Raw genomic sequence first — 20,266 nt, 5'->3', positions numbered from 1 at the left:
GCTTACTTTTTGATGTTGGACTCATTTACTTTCTTTTGTGTGTGTGTGTGTGTGTGTGTGTGTGTGTGAGAGAGAGAGAGAGAGAGAGAGAGAGAGAGAGAGAGAGAGAGAAAAAGACAGAAAGGGACAAACAGGAAGGGAGAAAGATGAGAAGCATCAGTTCTTCGTTGTGGCACTTTAGTTAGTTGTTCATTGATTGCTTTCTCATATGTGCCTTGACCAGGGGACTACAGCAGAGCAAGTGACCCCTTGCTCGAGCTGGTCAGCCTTGCTCAAACCAGATGAGCTCACGCTCAAGCTGGCAACCTAGGGGTTTCTAACCTGGGTCTTCTGCATCCCAATCTGACGCTCTATCCACTACACCACTGCCTGGTCAAGCAATATAGTAGATTTTTAAAAATGAAATATAATAGCCATACATAATTGTGGGAGTGTTGACAAAAGTCCTCGCAGTTTAAGACTTAAGCCAAAAGGGTAAGCTTTTCCCCACAAATCTCTGATTGTTTGATTAAGTTACAAAAGGCTATGCCTTTCTCCACACCTCGGTGTTAGCTGTGTTTCCACTTGTCCCATCCCCCATGTCCATCAAAGAGAATGGAGGCAGTTTTCTTTTTACCCTTTGTTTTGTGAAGTTAAGATGTTATGCATGGTGGGAGTTTTCTGCACTTGGGAGAATTCTTGGTTTGCCTCAGAAATGTGACTTTGTATCTAAGCTTTCTTTGTTTTGCTAATGACTTTGCTCTTCCCTACAAATAATGCAGGTTGGAGGTGGAGACTTGCTCCTGCAGGCCATCAGCTATGCAATGGGTCCTCTTGACCCCATCCTTTTTCTTTCTGTGTTTATTTTCTAATGCTCCACTGTTGCCACTCGAGACCTGCAAAATTACGAGTCATGCTGGTGAGTGACATAATTATACACTACAATTTTATAAGCTTGAGATTGTAGAATCTGAAATATAAATCACTGAATGTGCCCTCCTGGGTTGCTCAGCTGGTTAAAATATTGACCTGATTAGCCAAGATTGCTATTTCGATCCTCTGTCAATGAACATTAAAATAAAATAATTAGTTAATTAAAGCATTGAAATTCACCACCTTATTAATTTTAAGTGATAAAATAACTACAGTATGTGAAAAAGGAAGTTGTATGCAATTATGTTTGAGTTATATAATTTTTTAAAATCAAAATCTCAGGCCCTGGCTGTTGGGGACCAAAAAATCAACAGGATTTTTAGAGTTTGGATATCTGGGGGACAGAGGTGCTGGGAGCTGACTGTAAGCTGATAGTCTGTCCACCCCCCCCCCCACCTCACCTGCCTGATTAAGTTGCAAAAGGCTGTGATGCTCATCCTGCCTCCCATGTTCTGTGGAAGGACTGGAAGGAAGTTACTTCTTTGTATAAGATTGTGTATGTTAAATATTGGTAAGGGTTTTTCTGCACCTGGTGGAGTTCTGGGGTTGCCTTGTAACGTCACTGAATTGCTAATTTCCACTTGCCCAAAATAATAAAGAAGGATGCAGCTAGGGCAGCGGCCATGTTTTCTGCAGCTTGGCTAGGGCAGTAATTTTACTGTTAGCAGGAGCTATGGCTTCCTTATGAAACTCATCTTTTATATGTCTTTCGTTCTTTGTCTATATTCATTAATTTCGTACCATTCCCACTTGAGACCCTGGAATATACTCATGGCATGGGTCGTGACAACTGGTGCCCAACGTGGGGCTCGAGAAAGGGAAAACTAAAAAGAAGTGGAGGTTAATGAAACTCTCCCCAGAGGTGTGCACACAAAGTAAGTAAAGCTTTTTAGAAGTAAAGCTTGAAAACAGAGTTTGGGGAAAGTATAATAGTATAATTCGAGAGTAACAAATTATGGGACAGTTAGGGTCAAAAGTAAGGGACCTTTTCTTTTTGTACAAATGTTTTTATTTGAGAAGCAATTGTTTGATCAGAATGAGGTAGAAACAGAGAAATGTGATATGAGAAGAACTTGGAGTCTGAGAATAAATACCTCAGGAGATAGAATATCGTGGCTGTGGCCATTTTAAACTGTGCAGCTCTATAACCCTCTGCTCCCAAAGTCTTTGTCTCAGGCCCTTGGAGATCTCTGCTCTGGCAGGCTTTGGATCAGGCTCAAGATACAGGGGCCAAAACGGAGGAATTCAGCAAAATTAGTTAAGGCACTGTTGAGCCTTTTCAAGAATTTGTTTCACGGCTGATTCAGGCTGTTGAAAGAATGGTGGTAGACAAAGTTTAAATCAGAATATGTGCTGATATTGGGACTTCATATATACAAGCTCTTGCTTTTGCCACAGCACTTACAGAGAGGCTTCCAGATTTTTTTTTTCAGAGACAGAGAGAGGGACAGATAGGGACAGACAGGAATGGAGAGTCCAGAATATTTTGATAAAAGGCAAAACAAACAAAAAAAGGAAGGTCAGGGACATACTTATGCCTGTGGATCTTGTTTCCAATGTGGGGATTCGGGGCATTTTTCTAGAAACTGCCTTCCTCCCCCTGAATATCACCCTTGGTTTCCTTTTCAAGCCAGGCTGGCTCCTAAGGATCCAGACCTTTGCCCATGCTGTAAGAAAAGGATGCCTGACCAGGCGGTGGTGCAGTGGATAGAGTGTTGGTCTGGGATGCAGAGGACCCAGGTTCGAGACCCTGAGGTCACCAGCTTGAGCGTGGGCTCATCTGGTTTGAGCAAAAGCTCACCAGCTTGGACCCAAGGTCGCTGGTTTGAGCAAGGGGTTACTCAGTCTGCTGAAGGCCCACGGTCAAGGCACACATGAGAAAGCAATCAATGAACAACTAAGGTGTCACAACGAAAAACTGATGACTGATGCTTCTCATCTCTCTCCGTTCCTGTCTGTCTGTTCCTATCTGTCCCTCTCTCTGACTCTCTGTCCCTGTAAAGAAAAAAAAAAAAAAAAAAAAGGAAAGAAAAGGAAACACTGAGTGAATGAGTGTAAGTCTAAATATAATGCTGAAGGGCATAGATTCAGAGAGGCCATGGTGGCGATAGGAGCGGCTGCAGGTGCGGGTGAGTGGGCGGAGCAGGGACCGTGCCCAGGCTGCTCCAGACACCAAGCTCGCGGTAGAGCGCACCTGACTCATCAGGACCCGCAGCTGCCCGCACCTTTCAGTAAACACCTTACACTTGCTCAACAGAGGCCTGCTGCTCAGCATCCGACATCTGAGCATAGATGGGCCCCCACAGGCAGTGGCTGCAGCCGAAGGGCGGGTAATTCAGGGAGGCAAACAAAGAAGCCTGGTTAAACTAGGTCTGCCGCTCAGCTGGGGTTGAGATGGAGACTTTCGGCATCCCACTGCTTGGCATGATTAGTCTAGGCTGCTGGTTGCAGCAGCTATTAGAATTTGAGAATGATTAGAAGACTCAGATGCTTTTTAAAGTTACAGCTTTTTCTTATTATTGTCTAATTTTCTTTAATGTTTTAGCTACAATCCTCTGAACTATCATTTTATTAATTTCCTATTCTTTGCCTGAAAATTAGGGCAAGGAGCACCTGTTCGGATGTGACTAATACAAAGATTTTTGGCCACCTTGAAATTTTAATTATTTTTATTTATTTATTCATTTTTTTAGAGGGGGGGGAGAGAGAGAGAGAGAGAAGGGGGGGAGGAGCAGGAAGCTTCAACTCCCATATGTGCCTTGACCAGGCAAGCCCAGGGTTTTGAACCAGCAACCTCAGCATTCCAGGTCGATGCTTTATCCACTGCGCCACCACAGGTCAGGCCACCTTGAGATTTTTCAAGAAATAACTTTGTATGGTCTCATTCTTCTTTTGTCCCTCTCAGGATGTCCTAACTAAAATCAAGCAGGCAACTTTCTAATATAGTATAATTGTGCTCTGAAATCCCAAGTTTCTCTCTAATTTGTCTGATTTATCTGATTCTTGTTTTTGTTTAGTCTTTGCATAATGTAGTCTAAACGTGATTTTTTAAGGCCTGAATTAAGTTCTTCCATGCAAAAAAATAGAAATGCCAGCTTTAATATTGAAAAAATAAAATAGTTTTATCCCTAAAAATTTTGAAATTTTAATTGGAACTTGTATAGAGCACTCATTTAAATTTAAGTAGAATCAAATGTAGATCCTAAAGATTTGCTAATTTGTTTGGGCTGATGCATCTGCTATTGCAAAGCAACATTGGTTGTTGGGTTTTTTTTTTTCTTTTTTCCCCAAACTGCTGAAAATGGCTAGCTGCTTCAAGTTACAGCTGCTGCTGCAGCTAAGAAGTTTGAAACAGGGTAGTTTTGTCTAACGAAAGTGTAAATTTTTTTTAGTATAGGGAGATAACGAAAGTCATACTGGATTTTTCCAGCCTTAATGTACTCTTTAAATTGCCTGTTAATTAATGAGGTAGAAATGTTTTGATAAGTATGGGAATGTTACTTGGAAAAGCATTTACTATATTTTGTTAGAAGTTAACATAATGACAAGTATTTCTTACAATCAATCTTTAAAGTCAAGGTATTATAAAGTGTACCCAACGAATGCTTAAAGGTCAATTGTAAATAATAAAATAAAGGGGGAGTAATATCCTGGAACTCCTGCAAATCTTCTATATCATGCTTTTTACTTAAAAAAAAATTTCTTTTGAATGCTGCTGTATAGGGTTATTCAGCAGCCCAGAGACTCTGGAATCCTACAAGAGAAGCCAAACTTCTTTGTCCTACAAACTCCTACCCTCTTTTATTTAATCTAGCTAATAACACTGTTCTGTTCTTTCTTCAGTCGGCTCCAGATATACGGAAAAAGTTTATATAGGCAGAGGAGGGCGCTCAAACCCCTCAGCGAGATCTTCTGAGCATGGCTTTTAAGGTCTATAATGACCGAGAGAAATAGAAAAAAGGTAGACAGAGCCCAAAAAGAGATCAGGCTAAGTACCACCTCTGGGCATATACCCTTAAAGGCTCCAATGCCCCTAAGGGGCCTCATAAGCCTCCATCAGGGCCCTGCTTCAGGAGTGGAAAGGGCCTGACCAGGCATTGGCACAGTAGATAGAGTGTCAGAGTGGGATGCGGAAGGACCCAGGTTCGAGACCCTGAGGTTGCCAGCTTGAGCGTGGGTTCACCTGGCTTGAGCCAAAAAAATAAAAAAGAGTAGAAAGGAAGGTCATTGAGCTAAAGCCTGCCTGGCTTCTCGGCCCCCACCAGGGCCATGCCTTTGCTGTGGGAAAAAGGGACACTGGAAGGTAGGCTGCCCCCTCGCTCCTCTATGGGAGGGTTCAGTCTCTTCCAGCCCTACTCCAGCCACCTGTGACCTAACCTTGCCCAGCCTGCTGGGACTTGCCACTGAAGGCTAAAGGTGCCCATGGCCTTTGGCCCCATCTCATGTCACTGTGGACAAACCTAGGGTTTTTCTTCCAAGTAGCAGGTAAGCTGATCTCATTTCTTATAGACATGAGGAACACTTACTATGCCCTGCCTGAATATTCGGGTTCTGCTCATCCCTTGACGATCTCTATTGTGGGTGTTGATAGTCTTATTTTCTGCTGCTTTGTTTAATATATAGTGTCTCCTTTACTCCTCCTGCCTCAATGCCCCATGCCTATTTTAGGCTGGGACCTGCTCCTCATTTAGAGCCTCCCTCTCTCTCCTTTTTGGCCACTTCTGTTACAAATTTACCTCTGCTACCCAGCATAGTGTATCCGAAGGTTCTTCTCACCATCCCATGGCTACAAAGCTCCAGGGAAAGGCCCCCTGGGTTCATTTCTCCAGTTTAAAGAAAACGGAAGCTCCATCTCCATGTGTGCTACAAATGGCTCTTCCAGTCTACCTGAATCATTGCCAGCTAGAAATGGTGGTCATTGGGACTTGGATTCTAGCTGCAAAGTGTGGAAATGTGACCACAACTCCAGTGCCTTGTGGACTTTTCCTAAATATATGTGACTCTGTTGGGGACCAAAATATAAACAGGGTGTTTTTACAATCTGGACAGGGGACAGAGGTGCTAGGCCTAACCCCCACCTCACCTGCCTAGTTAACAAAGAGCTATACCTGATTCTCACTTGTCCCACCCATGTTCTCCGGAAGAGGCTGGAAGCTAGTTTCTTATTGGTGTGAAGTTGTATTTGACTAGTATGGTGGCAGTTGTCTTTGAGTTCTCTTGGAAACAATTGAATTGCTAATGGACCATGTTTTTCCCCAAATAAAAACTGATGTGCTTTGGAAGCGACCATATTATGGCTCAGGAACAGTAGAGACTGTTCGCCATGCCATCCTCCTGAACCCATCTGTATGTATATATCTTTAAGTCTTTTGTCTATCATTTATTTAATCCCATAACTTTTCCCATTCGAAAACCCAGTAATAGACTCATCATGGCTGGACTGCACCATGGCTCCTACTCCTTGGGACAGTTCTCAGACTAAAGTGGCGCTGGGTTGCATTTACAAATAATGTGAAGCGGTGATAGTGTCAACATGGACTTGGTGAACATGTTAAGGACATTTAAAACTGCAAAGATTTTATTTTAGATCCTGCTGTATTAGTTAAGACTTTGCCTGATAATCTAATAGGCTTTAATCACTTCATTGTATTAAGACACTTGTTTTGGGATTTGTTATCATTGGCTATTTTAATTTTGTTTTTTATTTTATATTTTTCCAGTCTGCCTCCAAATTGGAACATGGGAAATCAGATGAATATGAATCATAGCACATGAATTGAAGTTTAAAAAATATAAAAGGCGGATCTCTTGGGGACCGAAAAATCAACAGGATTTTTAGTTTGGATATCTGGGGGACAGAGGTGCTGGGAGCTGACTGGAAGCTGACAGTCTGCCCAACCTCCCACCTTATTTACCTGATTAAGTTGCAAAAGGCTGTGATGTTCATCCTGCCTCCCATGTTTCCTGGAAGGACTGGAAGGAAGTTACTTCTTTGTATAAGGTTGTGTATGTTAAGTATTGGTGGGGGGTTTTCTACACGTGATAGAGTTCTTGGATTGCCTTGGAAACGTCATTGAATTGCTAATTTCCCCCTTGCCCAGAATAATAAAGAAGGATGCAGCTAGGGCAGCAGCCATGTTTTCTATGGCTCGGCTAGGGCGGTAATTTTACGATTAGCAGGAGCTATGGCTTCCTTCTGAAACCCATCTTTTATATGTCTTTAGTTCTTTGTCTATTTTCTTTCTTTCTCTCTCTCTTTTTTTTTTTTTTTTTTTTTTGTATTTTTCTGAAGCTGGAAATGGGGAGAGACAGACAGACTCCCGCATGCGCCCGGCCGGGATCCACCCGGCACACCCACCAGGGGGTGACGCTCTGCCCACCAGGGGGCAATGCTCTGCCCCTCCGGGGCGTCGCTCTGCCGTGACCAGAGCCACTCTAGCGCCTGGGGCACAGGCCAAGGAGCCATCCCCAGCGCCCGGGCCATCTTTGCTCCAATGGAGCCTTGGCTGCGGGAGGGGAAGAGAGAGACAGAGAGGAAGGAGGGGGGGTGGAGAAGTAAATGGACGCTTCTCCTATGTGCCCTGGCCGGGAATCGAACCCGGGTCCCCTGCATGCCAGGCCGCCGCTCTACCGCTGAGCCAACCGGCCAGGGTCTTTGTCTATTTTCATTAATTTTGTACCGTTCCCACTCGAGACCCTGGAATATACTTGTCACGCGGGTCGCGACACCTGGCCAAATAGCTTGGTTGGTTAGACTATCTGTAATGAGGTACCCCAAAAAGCTGAAAAATTAGTATTGATATTCTAGGAGGTCAGGCTTTCCTGTCCTGTTCTTCCTTTGGGGAGGGAAGGAGACAAATGTAGAAGTTTCTGGCTTGCAAGAACAATGGGTCATTTAGTTTTAAATATAAAATAAAGGTTAACCAAGAAACTTCTTCTCTGTCAATGGGAGACAGAATTTACATAACACCTAGCATTGATTGTAGTTCCTCCCCCCTTCCTAGAATCTTGAGAGTAACATACCCCTAGGCAAAGGAGGGAAGATGAACCCTAAAAGATTTGTAAACATCTTTGATTGTGTTACTTTGAAAGTCTTAATGTTTCTGTGTATAACCAAAACAAATGTTGTAAGCTTGTGCCATGATGTCATGCTCTCCCCCACCCATATGTGATCAAGGGTATATAAACAACCCCTGAGACAATATTTGGCGCACATAAGCTGGCATATTTAATAAGTCTCCTCCTTTAATAAAACTCTCCAAAATTCATCTGGACTTGGTGTCTCTACGTAAACCCACAGAACTGAGGTACTGGTACTTTAAAACACATCGTATCAAAGCACAGAGGTTGCTGGTTAGACGACTGGTCAGGGCACATACAGGAAAAGATCAATGTTCCTATCTTTCTGTCTCTCTTTCCTTTCCTTTCTCACTAAAATCAATAAATAAACATTAAAAAATGAAATTAAAATCTCAGCTCTTTATATCATTTTATTTTAAAAATCTTGTAGGGGTATAATTCTAATTTTTAATTTTTTTGTAATTTTTAACTATTTGAGGTATATCTCAAATGATGCTTTTAATAAGAAGGTTCATTATAATAACATAGAAGGACATATTAGGATCAGGTACATTTTGGTATAGTTTTGAAATGTTAAAACATCTTTCATTAATAAAAAAATCTTTCATTTCTTCAATATGGTTATTTGTCAAATGGACATTATATTCATACATACTTAAGGATCCTATTTTGGGCCCTAGCTGGTTTGCTCCATGGATAGAGCATTGGCCTGGTGTATGGACATGATAGGTTTGATTTTGGTTTTTTGTTATTTTGTTTTTGTATTTTTCTGAAGTGAGAAGTGAGGGGCAGCAGAATGACAGACTCCCTCATACGTCTGACTGGGATCCACACGGCATGCCCACCAGGGGGCAATGCTCTACCCATTCAGGCATTGCTCCGCTTCAATCGGAGCTATTCTAGCACCTGAGGTGGAGGCCATGGAGCCATCCTCAGCACCTGGCCAACTTTGCTTCAATGGAGCCTTGGCTGTGGGAGGGGAAGAGAGAGTCAGAGAATAAGAAGAGGGGGGAAGGGTGGAGAGGCAGGTGGGTACCTCTCCTGTGTGCCCTGGCTTGGAATTGAACCCGGGACTTCCACCTGCCAGGCTGACACTCTACTGCTGAGCCAACCAGCCAGGGCAGGTTTGATTTCTAATCAGGGCACACAAGAGAATCAACCATCTGCTTCTGTCCCCCTTCCTCTTCCCCTTCTCTCCCTCTTCCCTTCCCACAGCCAGTGGCTCAATTGTTTCGAGCGTTGCCCTGAGATACTGAGGTTGGCCCAAGCACATCAGGGTCTCGTGCTAAAAATAGCTCAAGTGAATTGAGCATCAGCCCCAGATGGGGTTGCAGATAGGATCTCATCCCAGTCAGGGCACAGATGGGACTCTATCTCACTCTCTTCCCTCCTCTCACTTAAAAAGAAAAACAAAGGATCCTATTTTGGTTAGATATGTTTAGATAACAATGTTAAAAAGAGATAGACCATGCTAATGTCATAATTATAAGTATTCAAAATTTGATTCAATAATTTTATTCTAAATTTGGTTTTTTAAACCCTTGAAAACAAATAATAATACAATTTATTTGAAGCATTTCATATAACTAAAAAAGTATAATTAATATATAATATAAAAGTTTAAATTATGAAATCTCATGCAAAAAAAATTACTTGGATTTCTGGTTGTTGTTGTGAGTTGGGGGCACAGAGAGAGAGATCAGCAGACAAAATCATCATGGACTAGCAAAGGACCACCGCTTGCTCAGGCAAATGGCCCTGAGTTCACGCTGTGTCCTATTTTTATTCACAGACTTCAAAAAGCCTGTTTACTGAGAAATTGGCATAACATCAAGCGTAACTTTTACTTAAAGATACATGGAGTACACCTGCATGATAGCTTAATAGCAACATAATATCAAAAGGCATTAATTGCTATTGCTTCTATGGTTCCCACAACATTCCTCTCTTTATCTCAAGGGATAACCTTGAAAGGAACAGAAATCTTATGAGAATGTTTTACTGAGAAAAGCCCAGCAACTGCCTTCAGTCACATAAACCTGTTTCAGTGACCCGCCTTCAAGTCACAAAAACAATTCTCTTGGCAAAACATTCTTTTCTTGTTGGCAGTGTTCCCATCCAAGGCCATGCAATGGGTTATTCCACTACATCTGGTTATGCTAATAATGGTGTGTGGGGGTATCAGATGTGCGTGAGGCATGCACAGCAGAAGAAGAAAAAAACAGGAAAAAAGCTTTTTATTTTAAGTGAGAGGAGAGGGAGATAGTGAGACAGACTCCCACATGCTCCCTGATCAGAATCTACCAGGCAACCCCTGTCTAGGGCTGATGCACAAACCAGTTGAGCCCCTGGCTGCCATAGGAAAAGAGGGAGAGAAAGGGGTTGGGGCAAGGTGGAGAAGCTTCTCCTGTGTGCCCTGGCCGGGAATAGAACCTGGGATTTCCACACCCTGAGTCAATGCTCTACCACTCAGCCAACCCACCGGGGCCCATTTTTTCATTAAAAAAAAAAGTATTGATTCATTTTAGTAGCAGAAACTGCAGCCATGACTTGAATCATTTGAGCAAAGTTGGCCCTGGGAGCTGAGGATGTCTTTGTGGCCTCACCTCAGGCACTAAAACAGCTTGGTCACTGAGCAAGGTAGCAGAGACCCAGATGGGCAGAGCATCACCTGGTAGGAGACTTGCCAGGTGGATCCCAGTCACAGAGTCTGTCTCTGCTTCCCCACCTCTCACTTAAAAAAAAATTAAAGGGCTAACACTGGATTGGTGGGATATATGCCTGTATTTATCCATTCAGTTTCCGCAGGCCAGGGTGAAGGATTAATTGACAATTGTAATGTCTACCATAAAGTTTATATTATGCAAAGGGACTTATGAAACAGCAGCCTTAGATTTAGTCCATTGATTTATTTCTACCTAGTTTTTTCTTCAATTTTTAAAATGTTTTTATTTATTGAGTTGAGAGAGAGAGAGAGAGAGAGAGAGAGAGGAACATCGATCTGTTCCTGTATGTGCCCTGACCGGGGATCAAACCAGCAACCTCTGCTTTTCAGGACCATGCTCTAACCAACCAAGCTATCTGTCCAGGGCTCTATCTAGTTATTGTCAAACAATTCCTTTGTACCTGGTCATGTTCCAAGAGCTTAGGATACAGTGGAGAATAAGGGAGTTGGGAGGTGAGATCCTTATGAGAGTTGTGGCGAAAAGCTTTTGCATTTGTCCACGGGACTGTCACCCCTGGGACCTGCCACCATTTCAGAGATTCCAGCTCCACCATTAACTTGCTGAATCAAGACAGGGACTTCTCTTTATTTTTCCTCTCTGTTTCCTGGGAGTGGAGCTCTCTATCTCTCATCCAAAGTACTTTCTCTTAATCTCTTAACTGTAAGGTGACCAACTTTTTTACAATGAAAAGGAGGACAAAAATAAATTGAAGAAAACAATATCGTAAATAAAAGAAACATTTTATTCATTGCAACAATAATACACTATAATATAATAAATGCACAATAAAACATTTGTAATATTTTATATTGTAATTATGCTTACATGCCTATTTATTTTTAATAATAATTGTAAGAAAAAAGTCCTCATTTAGATACAAATATGTCACATCACATGCAATGGATTGATTCTGCATTGATCGAATATGGACATTTACAGATTAGTCTTCCAATATCAAAAAGGAGGACATGTAGGAGGACACTTTTCAAGGGAGGATGGAACTTACAAAAGAAGGACTGTCCTCCCTAAAGGAGGATGATTGTTCACCTTAACTGTTCCATGCTTTCCCTCTTATCCAAGTTATAAACAGTGAATCCTGCTTATCAGAAAAGAAATGGAAATTTGCTTTGCTGTGTGGCGCCCATTTCAGAATTCAGTCTCAAATGCTGGGTTTTGGGTAATTCACATCTTCAGATGTATTTCCAGGCACCAGCACTATGCGGGGCACTGTATTGCCCACTGAGCTTACATAAGTGAACAAAGCAGGGAAAGGAACAGCCTTTATGGACCTTTCCATCTAAAGAGGGAGAAAGTAAATGGATTTTGTAATCTCAGGAAGTGATAAATCCTATGAGGAAAATTAAAGCATAGTAATAGTAATTATACTGTATAGCTAGTAATTTATGTTTATGTATAGATTGTAAATGGTAGGGGGTTCTATACCAGACCCTGCACTCCTAGGCTTTCTGGATATAATTGGAGCCAAGAACAAGGTACTGAAGGGAATCACCCATCATAATACTTGTTTTTTATTTATTTTATTTTATTTATTTTTATTTTTTGTATATTTCTGAAGTTGGAAATGGGGAGGCAGTCAGACAGACTCCCGCATGTGCCCAACCGGGATCCACCCGGCACGCCCACCAGGAGGCGATGCTCTGCCCATCTGGGGCGTTGCTCTGTTGCAACCAGAGCCATTCTAGCGCCTGAGGCAGAGGCCATAGAGCCATCCTCAGCGCCCGGGCCAACTTTGCTCCAATAGAGCCTTGGCTGCAGGAGGGGAAGAGAGAGACAGAGAGGAAGGAAAGGGGGTGGGGTGGAGAAGCAGATGGGCGCTTCTCCTGTGTGCCCTGGCCAGGAATCGAACCCAGGACTCCTGCACTCCAGGCTGACGCTCTACCACTGAGCCAACTGGCCTTACATCATAATACTTGTAACCAGAGGACATTTGAAGGCTTTTCCTTTTCCTTTTCTTTTTTTTTAATTATTTTTATTTTATTTATTCATTTCAGGGAAGAGAGAGAGAAAGAGGAGGTGGGGAGGAGCAGGAGCATCAACTCCCATATGTGCCTTGACCAGGCAAGCCCAGGGTTTCAAACCGGCAACCTCAGCATTCCAGGTTAAGGCTTTATCCATGCATCACTACAGGTCAGGCTCCTTTTCTAATTAAAAGTAATTTTCAGGCCTGACCAGGCGGTGGCGCAGCGATAGAGCATTGGACTGGGATGCGGAGGACGCAGGTTCGAGACCCCGAGGTCGCCAACTTGAGCGTAGGCTCATCTGGCTTGAACAAACAAACAAAAAAAGCTCACCAGCTTGGACCCAAGGTTGCTGGCTTGAGCAAGGGGTTACTCGGTCTGCTGAAGGCCCACAGTCAAGGCACATATGAGAAAGCAATCAATGAACAACTAAGGTGTCGCAACGAAAAACTGATGATTGATGCTTCTCATCTCCCTCTGTTCCTGTCTGTCCCTATCTATCCCTCTCTCTGACTCACTCTCTGTCCCTGTAAAAAAAAAAAAAAAAAGTAATTTTCAGTTACAGTTGATACACAGCATTATATTAGTTTCAGGTGAACAACATAGTGATTAGACATGTATATAACTTACAAAATGATCACCAGGTAAGTCCAGCACAGGGCTGTTGCTAATTATTGTCCAAGACATGCTTCCTGCCTCAGAAACATGAATGTGAATTCCTGTCACATCCCACACCTTGTAAACCAGACAAGCCAGTCCTGGGCTGTGGTACAGGAATATGCCTTTTGAACTACGGTCTCAGGCACTCCTCATTTTGACATTCTTTGTCTTAATCCTCAATCACTGTCCCCATCAACACCTTTATAGTATCCTTATAATGGGATGGATACCAGTTGTGCCCTTACCAATTATTCCAGATTATTACTGGTTTCACTTTTTATTTTTTTGTATTTTTCTGAAGTTGGAAACAGGGAGGCAGTCAGACAGACTCCCACATGCGCCCGACCGGGATCCACCTGGCACGCCCACCAAGGCGCGATGCTCTGCCCATCCAGGGCATCGCTCTGTTGCGACCAGAGCTACTCTAGCGCCTGAGGCAGAGGCCAAGGAGCCATCCCCAGCGCCCGGGCCATCTTTCCTCCAATGGAGCCTTCGCTGCGGGAGGGGAAGAGAGAGACAGAGAGGAAGAAGAGGGGGAGGGGTGGAGAAGCAGATGGGCCCTTCTCCTGTGTACCCTGGCTGGGAATTGAACCCTGGACTTCTGCACGCCAGGCCGACGCTCTACCACTGAGCCAACCGGCCAGGGCTTACTGGCCTCACTTTTGTGGCATTTTTTCTGAGTCCCCACCCCCAATGACAACTTAGACTCCTTCCAGCTGTTCTTCTCTTCTAGCTGGTGATGCAGCCTCAGAATGTACCAGTTTCTGGAAATCTCTGTGTTTTTAAAAAACACTTCTGGCCAGAACTATCCGTGGGTTTAAAAGTACCAGATGCATCATCTTATGCATTTCTAAGAGGGCCTCCCCTGTTACTATACTGACACCTGAACTACTAACTGTACCTTTGGAAACAAGTTATATACATATAATCATACATCACACACACAAACACACGTGCGAGCGCACGCCAACTGAAAAATACAGTGTTTCCGTAATGTCATGGTGCACTTTTGACAGGTCACAGGAAAGTATTAATAACAAAAGACGATAGAAATGTGAAATCTGCACCAAATAAAAGGAAAACTCTCCCAGTTTCATACCTATTCAGTGCAGTTCGATTTGGGCTCACGCACAGATTTTTTAGGGCTCCTTAGGTAGCTATCCTGTATAGCCTCTATAGCAGGGGTCCCCAAATTTTTACACAGGGGGCCAGTTCACTGTCCCTCAGACTGTTGGAGGGCCGGACTATTAAAAAACTATGAACAAATCCCTATGCATACTGCACATATTTTATTTTAAAGTAAAACAAAACGGGAACAAATACAATATTTAAAATAAAGAACAAGTAAATTTAAATCAACAAACTGACCAGTATTTCAATGGGAACTATGCTCCTCTCACTGCCCATCAATGAAAGAAGTGCTCCTTCTGGAAGTGCTGCGGGGGCCGGATAAATGGCCTCAGGGGGCCACATGCGGCCCGCAGGCCGTAGTTTGGGGACCCCTGCTCTATAGACTTGTCACTAACTGATGGCCTACCAGAACGGGGTTTCTCCACCAAACTGCCAGTTTCCTTCAACTGCTTATCCCACTGAGTAATGTTATTCCTATGTGGTGGCGCTTCGTTATAAACGCATCGATATTCACGTTGCACTTTGGTCACGGAGTCTAATTTAGCGAGCCACAGAACACACTGAACTTTCCTCTGTACCGTCCACATCTCGACTGGCATGGCCGTGGGCTGCTCCGCTGTATACACGGTGTTACATCATCATCTGCGCATGCGCACATGCTGCCACATCTTCCTACACTAGTAACTGGGAGGGTTTTCCTTTTATTTGGTGCAGATTTCACACTTCTATCATCTTTTGTTGCTTTCCTGTGACCGGTCAAAAGTGCACCATGACTTTATGGACACACTGTATATTTCCTATACTACTTCTTTCCTCAAGCTGCTGAAAGCAATTTTACCTGCATAGAGTTTGTATCGCGAAGCTCTATTTACCCATTTTCCACAAAACTGAAAGTGTCAGAAAACGAGACAATTTCAGTAGCTTCTCACCTTCCCACCAGTGGTTCCAGGCCCCAAAACCTGGGCTCTCGCCTTCTGTACGGTGATTGGGTGTCCCAACATGGCGGCCCCCACGGCGCCACCACAAACTGGGTGTGGACATATTGCCTTGAATTCCGGAAATGGTCACCCGCGGGTCTCAAAGCCCACAGGTCCCCTCGGCCGTGGTAGACGCGGACGCCCCCAGTGCAGGAGTCAAGGAGGTTCCCGGAAATACAACGTTGAGCCCTCCAGGTGAGTTTGGGGGAGCGGAGGTCAGCGTGCAGCGTCCTCCCCGGGAGTTTTCGTCACAGGAGAAGGTCTGTGTCTCACAGGGTGACATGAGGACGAGGGGGAGTGTGGAGCACGGAGTCACCCCGGGGTCGGTGGCGGACGAGAGGCGGCGGAGATGACGTCCCCGTCTCCCTGTCAGGAGCCGGGGTTCTGCAGGTCACCCCGCTCCGAGGGGGTGCCGGTGGCATTTGGGGCCATCGCGGTGTCAGGGTCGGGTTGGGGATGGAGTGCGGACTCGGTGACGCTGGGTCAGCGCGTGTCCGGCCCCGGTTCCGATGAGTAAGAAAGTGTGGTCAGTGCCTGGTCGGGAGAGGACAGTGAGGGGGGAGCTCTGGACGCCCCAGGAACCCAGGGTTCGGTTCAGGTCATGAACTCGGCTGCTTTGGGGAGAGAAGTCGGTGGGGACCCGGACACTTGTGTCACTTCATCTGCTTTTTAACCAGCAGCTGAGACTACAGACCCAGGGGCTAAACCGGTGAGGCCGTTTCTTACGTGTCATTTGTGGCACCATCGCGCTGCAAGGAAGAATTGGATCATTGTGACAGATATTTTGGTCTACAAAGTCGAAAATGTTTATATGTAACTTTCAGAAAATGTTTGCCAAAGCCTGCACTCACCTTTTAATATTTGCCTGACAGACATTCATACCCTTTTCCTTGTTGACAGATCTCCATTTTATTTAATAGCTATACCTCTGGTAAGGTGACCCATCTGCCATTGTGCTAGTAAGTCCTTTCCAGTCTTATGCACCCGTGGTGGTTCCAGTTCCCACTACTAGTGACTGAATTACTGTGAAATGAGCTTAGTTAGGTTCATGGCGCAGGTCTAGCCAGCTATAATATATTTATGAAGATCTGTTCCATCGTTTCTGGGAGAACGTTTTCTCTTTTATAAATGTCATGCCTTGATTCTGAAGGGGAGCAGTTTGCCAAGCTGAAGATATACGTCGTTGGGATATTGGTTATTTTAGGCTGGTTAATGTGAAAAAACTGCAGCCCTGGGAGTTCAGGAAACCTGGTAGAAGTTACCCCTTGAAAAGGACATTTACACATGTGAGGGCAGTCCAGTCTGCAGGGGTGTCTCCCTCACTGTACCACGCCCACCTTCAGTATCAGTGGAGAAAGCAGGTCTGCAGAACAACCTTCCCGTTTACTGTGCTCTTCCTGGTAACCTCCCCTCTCTGACTCTCCAACCCCAACATCTTTAGACTTTAGGTGAAGGTGGTATTGTAGGTGATGGTGTGTTCCATTTGGTCCAGTTACATTTTCCTAGGTCTCTTCCATGTATATAGGATGTATACATTTTATTAACCTTTTTGATCATTACCCCCCTGTTCACCTGTGTTGTTTCAATTTAATTATTAGACTATCCAAAGAACCTATAAGAGAAGGAAAAATTAATTCTGCCCATACAATGTCATTTCCTTCATCTTTCATAGTCGCTCCACCTAAACTCTACAGAATAGAGGAATACCTCAACCATATTTTGAACCTAAGGTTTTATTTGCCTGAAGAATAAATACTTCCAGGAGACCAAATAATTGGATACCAGTGATGCTAAATGCATTGTGATCATGAGCCCTGTAGTATCGGGTCCCAGAGGGAAGGTACTGCTCATTGAATTTTCTCCTCAACACATAGGTTCTGTCTCCCCAGTGTAGAGTAAAGCGGGCCACATCCTAAATCCTAGAAGGCCAGGGGAGACCTGCCTGGCAGGTCTTACAAACTCAGAGGCCAAAATTAACAACATAGGATTGTCTTAAATTAAATCTTTCTAACTAACATGGCAGGTAGCTTTGTTCTAGGCCAATATTTTCCTTGACAAATATCAGTCTTTACCTTAATTTAGCCTGTCCATTGTCTTTTTTTTTTTTTTTTCATTGTCTTTTTTTCACCTAGGATAAAATACCTTTGGAATTTCAGGTTAATTTCATTTTTTTCCAGACTGTCAGGGCACAGCCTCCCACCAGAGTAGGAGACCATAGAGTCTCTCATTGTTATTTTTACGTGTTAATTGTTACGTATCCTGTACCCACCTATGTAAAAAAAGTACCTGTTTATTCCTTTTGTTTGTTTGTTTTTTAATCCCAGAGATTCCCCTTTGCCGCTTCGCTTTTCTTTACCCCACCTCCCGAACTATCAGCAGTGGATTTCATGTGACCCCCTATGTCTTCTCCTTTGATTCTGACTTGTGAAATAAGGTGCAGAACTGCCATTCTTTAGATTTTTTCCTCGATCCATTATTATTTTGCTGCCTGGGAATTAGCATCTATTTAGCTTAAGTAAGCTCATAAAAATTCTTCACAGGTTTGGACATTTCTTACAGCTGATGCCAGGAGCAATAGAATCATGCAAAGCAGGAAGAATCTGCCGCGATGGGTGTCAGCCTTTCCGAGACACACCTGACTGAAGACAGGTTTTTGAACAGAAATTTAGAGCAGACCCACATCATGCCAAGATAGAGCCTCCTCATTGCCGGCTGTTTTCAGAGAATAAGAAAATGCTCCAGGCTCAGGTGACTTTGGGTTTGTTTTATCCTTTCCTTTCTTCATTAGTGCATTTGTAGAGGCCTATAAAAAGCCACTTCTATTAATCTGAAAATTATATATATATATATCTTTTGTCTCTCAAACATATAAATGTGGTGTTTCTAGGTTAACAAGAACATTCAACAGTTTTACATTATAAAAACATCTTATTGGAGAAATACATGGATGACTAAATGTAGAATTACAAAAATACATATTTTCTTTGAGTTTATTGGAATGACATTGGTACAAAATATTGTTTTACTAGGCATGTGATTATCAGTAATATAATGAAATAAAACCCTACTTGTTATATAGATGCAGCCTATAAAGTGAAAATGAGCAGAAAAACTAACATTTCCTTTGTATTATCTAAGGGACATCACGGCATTAAACATCCTCTTGTTGTTACAGGAATGCCTGACATTTCACGATGTGGCCGTGGACTTCACCCGGGAGGAGTGGCAGCTCCTGGACCCCGATCAGAAGGACCTGTACCGGGACGTGATGTTGGAGATCTACAGCAACCTGGTGTCAGTGGGTGAGGACAACTCCCTTGTGTCATTCAGGGGAGACTCTATTGGTGGCTTTTCCTTTCTCAGCTGCTGAGTTCTTCAGAGTAGCTACAGTTCTCTGAAAGGGTTGAATCTCAGATTCTTTACTTATCCCAGTCTAGAGGGTATAATATCCTATCTCCTGAGAGAAAAGCGTTTATGTTACAAATGTGAAAGCTGTTCATTCTCTCTTTTTTTTCTTTTTAAGAGAGAGAGATGGGGACCGACAGGAAGGGAAAGAGATGAGAAGCATCAACTCATAGTTGCCATGCTTAGTTGTTCATTGATTGCTTTCTCATATGTGCCTTTACCCAGAAGGCTCCAGCTGAGCTAGTGATACCTTGCTCAAGCCAGTGACCTTGGGCTTCAAGCCAGCAACCTTTGGCCTCAAGCCAGTGACCATGGGGTCATGTCTGTGATCCCACACTCCAGCTGGTGACCCCGCACTCAAGCCAGCAACCTTGGGGTTTCAAACCTGGCTCCTCAGTGTCCCAGGCCAACTCTCTATCCACTGTGCCACTGCCTGGTTAGGCTGTTCATTCTCTAAATTTGACATTCTCTCTTTTGGACAAACACCATCCCAATTTTTCTTTTTCTTTTTTTTTTTTTTTTTGCTATTTTCTGAAGCTGGAAACAGAGAGAGACAGTCAGACAGACTCCCGCATGCGCCCGACCGGGGTCCACCCGGCACGCCCACCAGGGGCGATGCTCTGCCCACCAGGGGGCGATGCTCTGCCCATCCTGGGCATTGCCATGTTGCGACCAGAGCCACTCTAGCGCCTGGGGCAGAGGCCAAGGAGCCATCCCCAGCGCCCGGGCCATCTTTTGCTCCAATGGAGCCTTGGCTGCGGGAGGGGAAGAGAGAGACAGAGAGGAAGGCGCGGCAGAGGGGTGGAGAAGCTAATGGGCACTTCTCCTGTGTGCCCTGGCCGGGAATTGAACCCGGGTCCTCCGCACGCTAGGCCGACTCTCTACCGCTGAGCCAACCGGCCAGGGCCATCCCAATTTAATATATTTAAGTTTTCTGTAATTTTTCATAAGCAGAATATGAAGCTGGCAAACCAGATGTGCTCTCCAAGTTGGAACGAGAGGAAGAACCATGGGCAATACAGGATGAACTCCACAACATAGTCAGTCCAGGTGAGTGTATGAGAACCAGAGAGGTGGTGGGCCAGGAATTCATTTTCCAGTCACAGAAGGCGTCAGAGCTGTGACAGTGAATTAGGAAACCAAACTTCAGTTCTATGTATGAGAACCCTCTTTTTGTAGAGTTTTAGAAGAAAGCATATCCCTTTTTCCTCTTCTGAGTTCTGATCGCTGTTTATTCTATTTCCATCTTGTTCTTTTGTGTATAGTTTTCTACTTTTTAGGATTCTCAGATCTTCTTCTTTCTCCATGATCACAGTGTCTCTGCCTGTGTTACTACCTCTCTTGCTATGAAATTCAACTTTCCAGGTGTCTCTGGAAAAACAACTTTGATTTAATC

The 20,266-nt window shown here is 43.9% G+C and overlaps 2 protein-coding genes across 2 annotated transcripts in view; both read left to right on the top strand.

The window, feature by feature from the left end:
- LOC136332051 (zinc finger protein 585A-like) overlaps positions 1–20,266 on the top strand; it is a 227,534-nt gene that overhangs the window by 32,597 nt on the left and 174,671 nt on the right.
- The window catches only part of LOC136330161 (zinc finger protein 615-like), a 97,292-nt gene that overhangs the window by 68,836 nt on the left and 8,190 nt on the right, over positions 1–20,266 (top strand). The window contains exons 6-11 of the mRNA XM_066266663.1: positions 3,170–3,242; positions 15,579–15,725; positions 15,839–15,978; positions 16,366–16,396; positions 18,641–18,767; positions 19,822–19,920. Of these exons, the coding sequence (XP_066122760.1) occupies positions 3,170–3,242; positions 15,579–15,725; positions 15,839–15,978; positions 16,366–16,396; positions 18,641–18,767; positions 19,822–19,920 (617 nt within the window). The remainder of the gene's footprint in view (positions 1–3,169; positions 3,243–15,578; positions 15,726–15,838; positions 15,979–16,365; positions 16,397–18,640; positions 18,768–19,821; positions 19,921–20,266) is intronic.

Source organism: Saccopteryx bilineata, chromosome 3 (assembly GCF_036850765.1).
Source record: "Saccopteryx bilineata isolate mSacBil1 chromosome 3, mSacBil1_pri_phased_curated, whole genome shotgun sequence".
In the NCBI taxonomy this organism is placed as follows: Eukaryota; Metazoa; Chordata; class Mammalia; order Chiroptera; family Emballonuridae; genus Saccopteryx; species Saccopteryx bilineata.
Note: the sequence above shows the minus strand (reverse complement) of the source record. Positions and strands in the feature narration are given on the sequence as shown.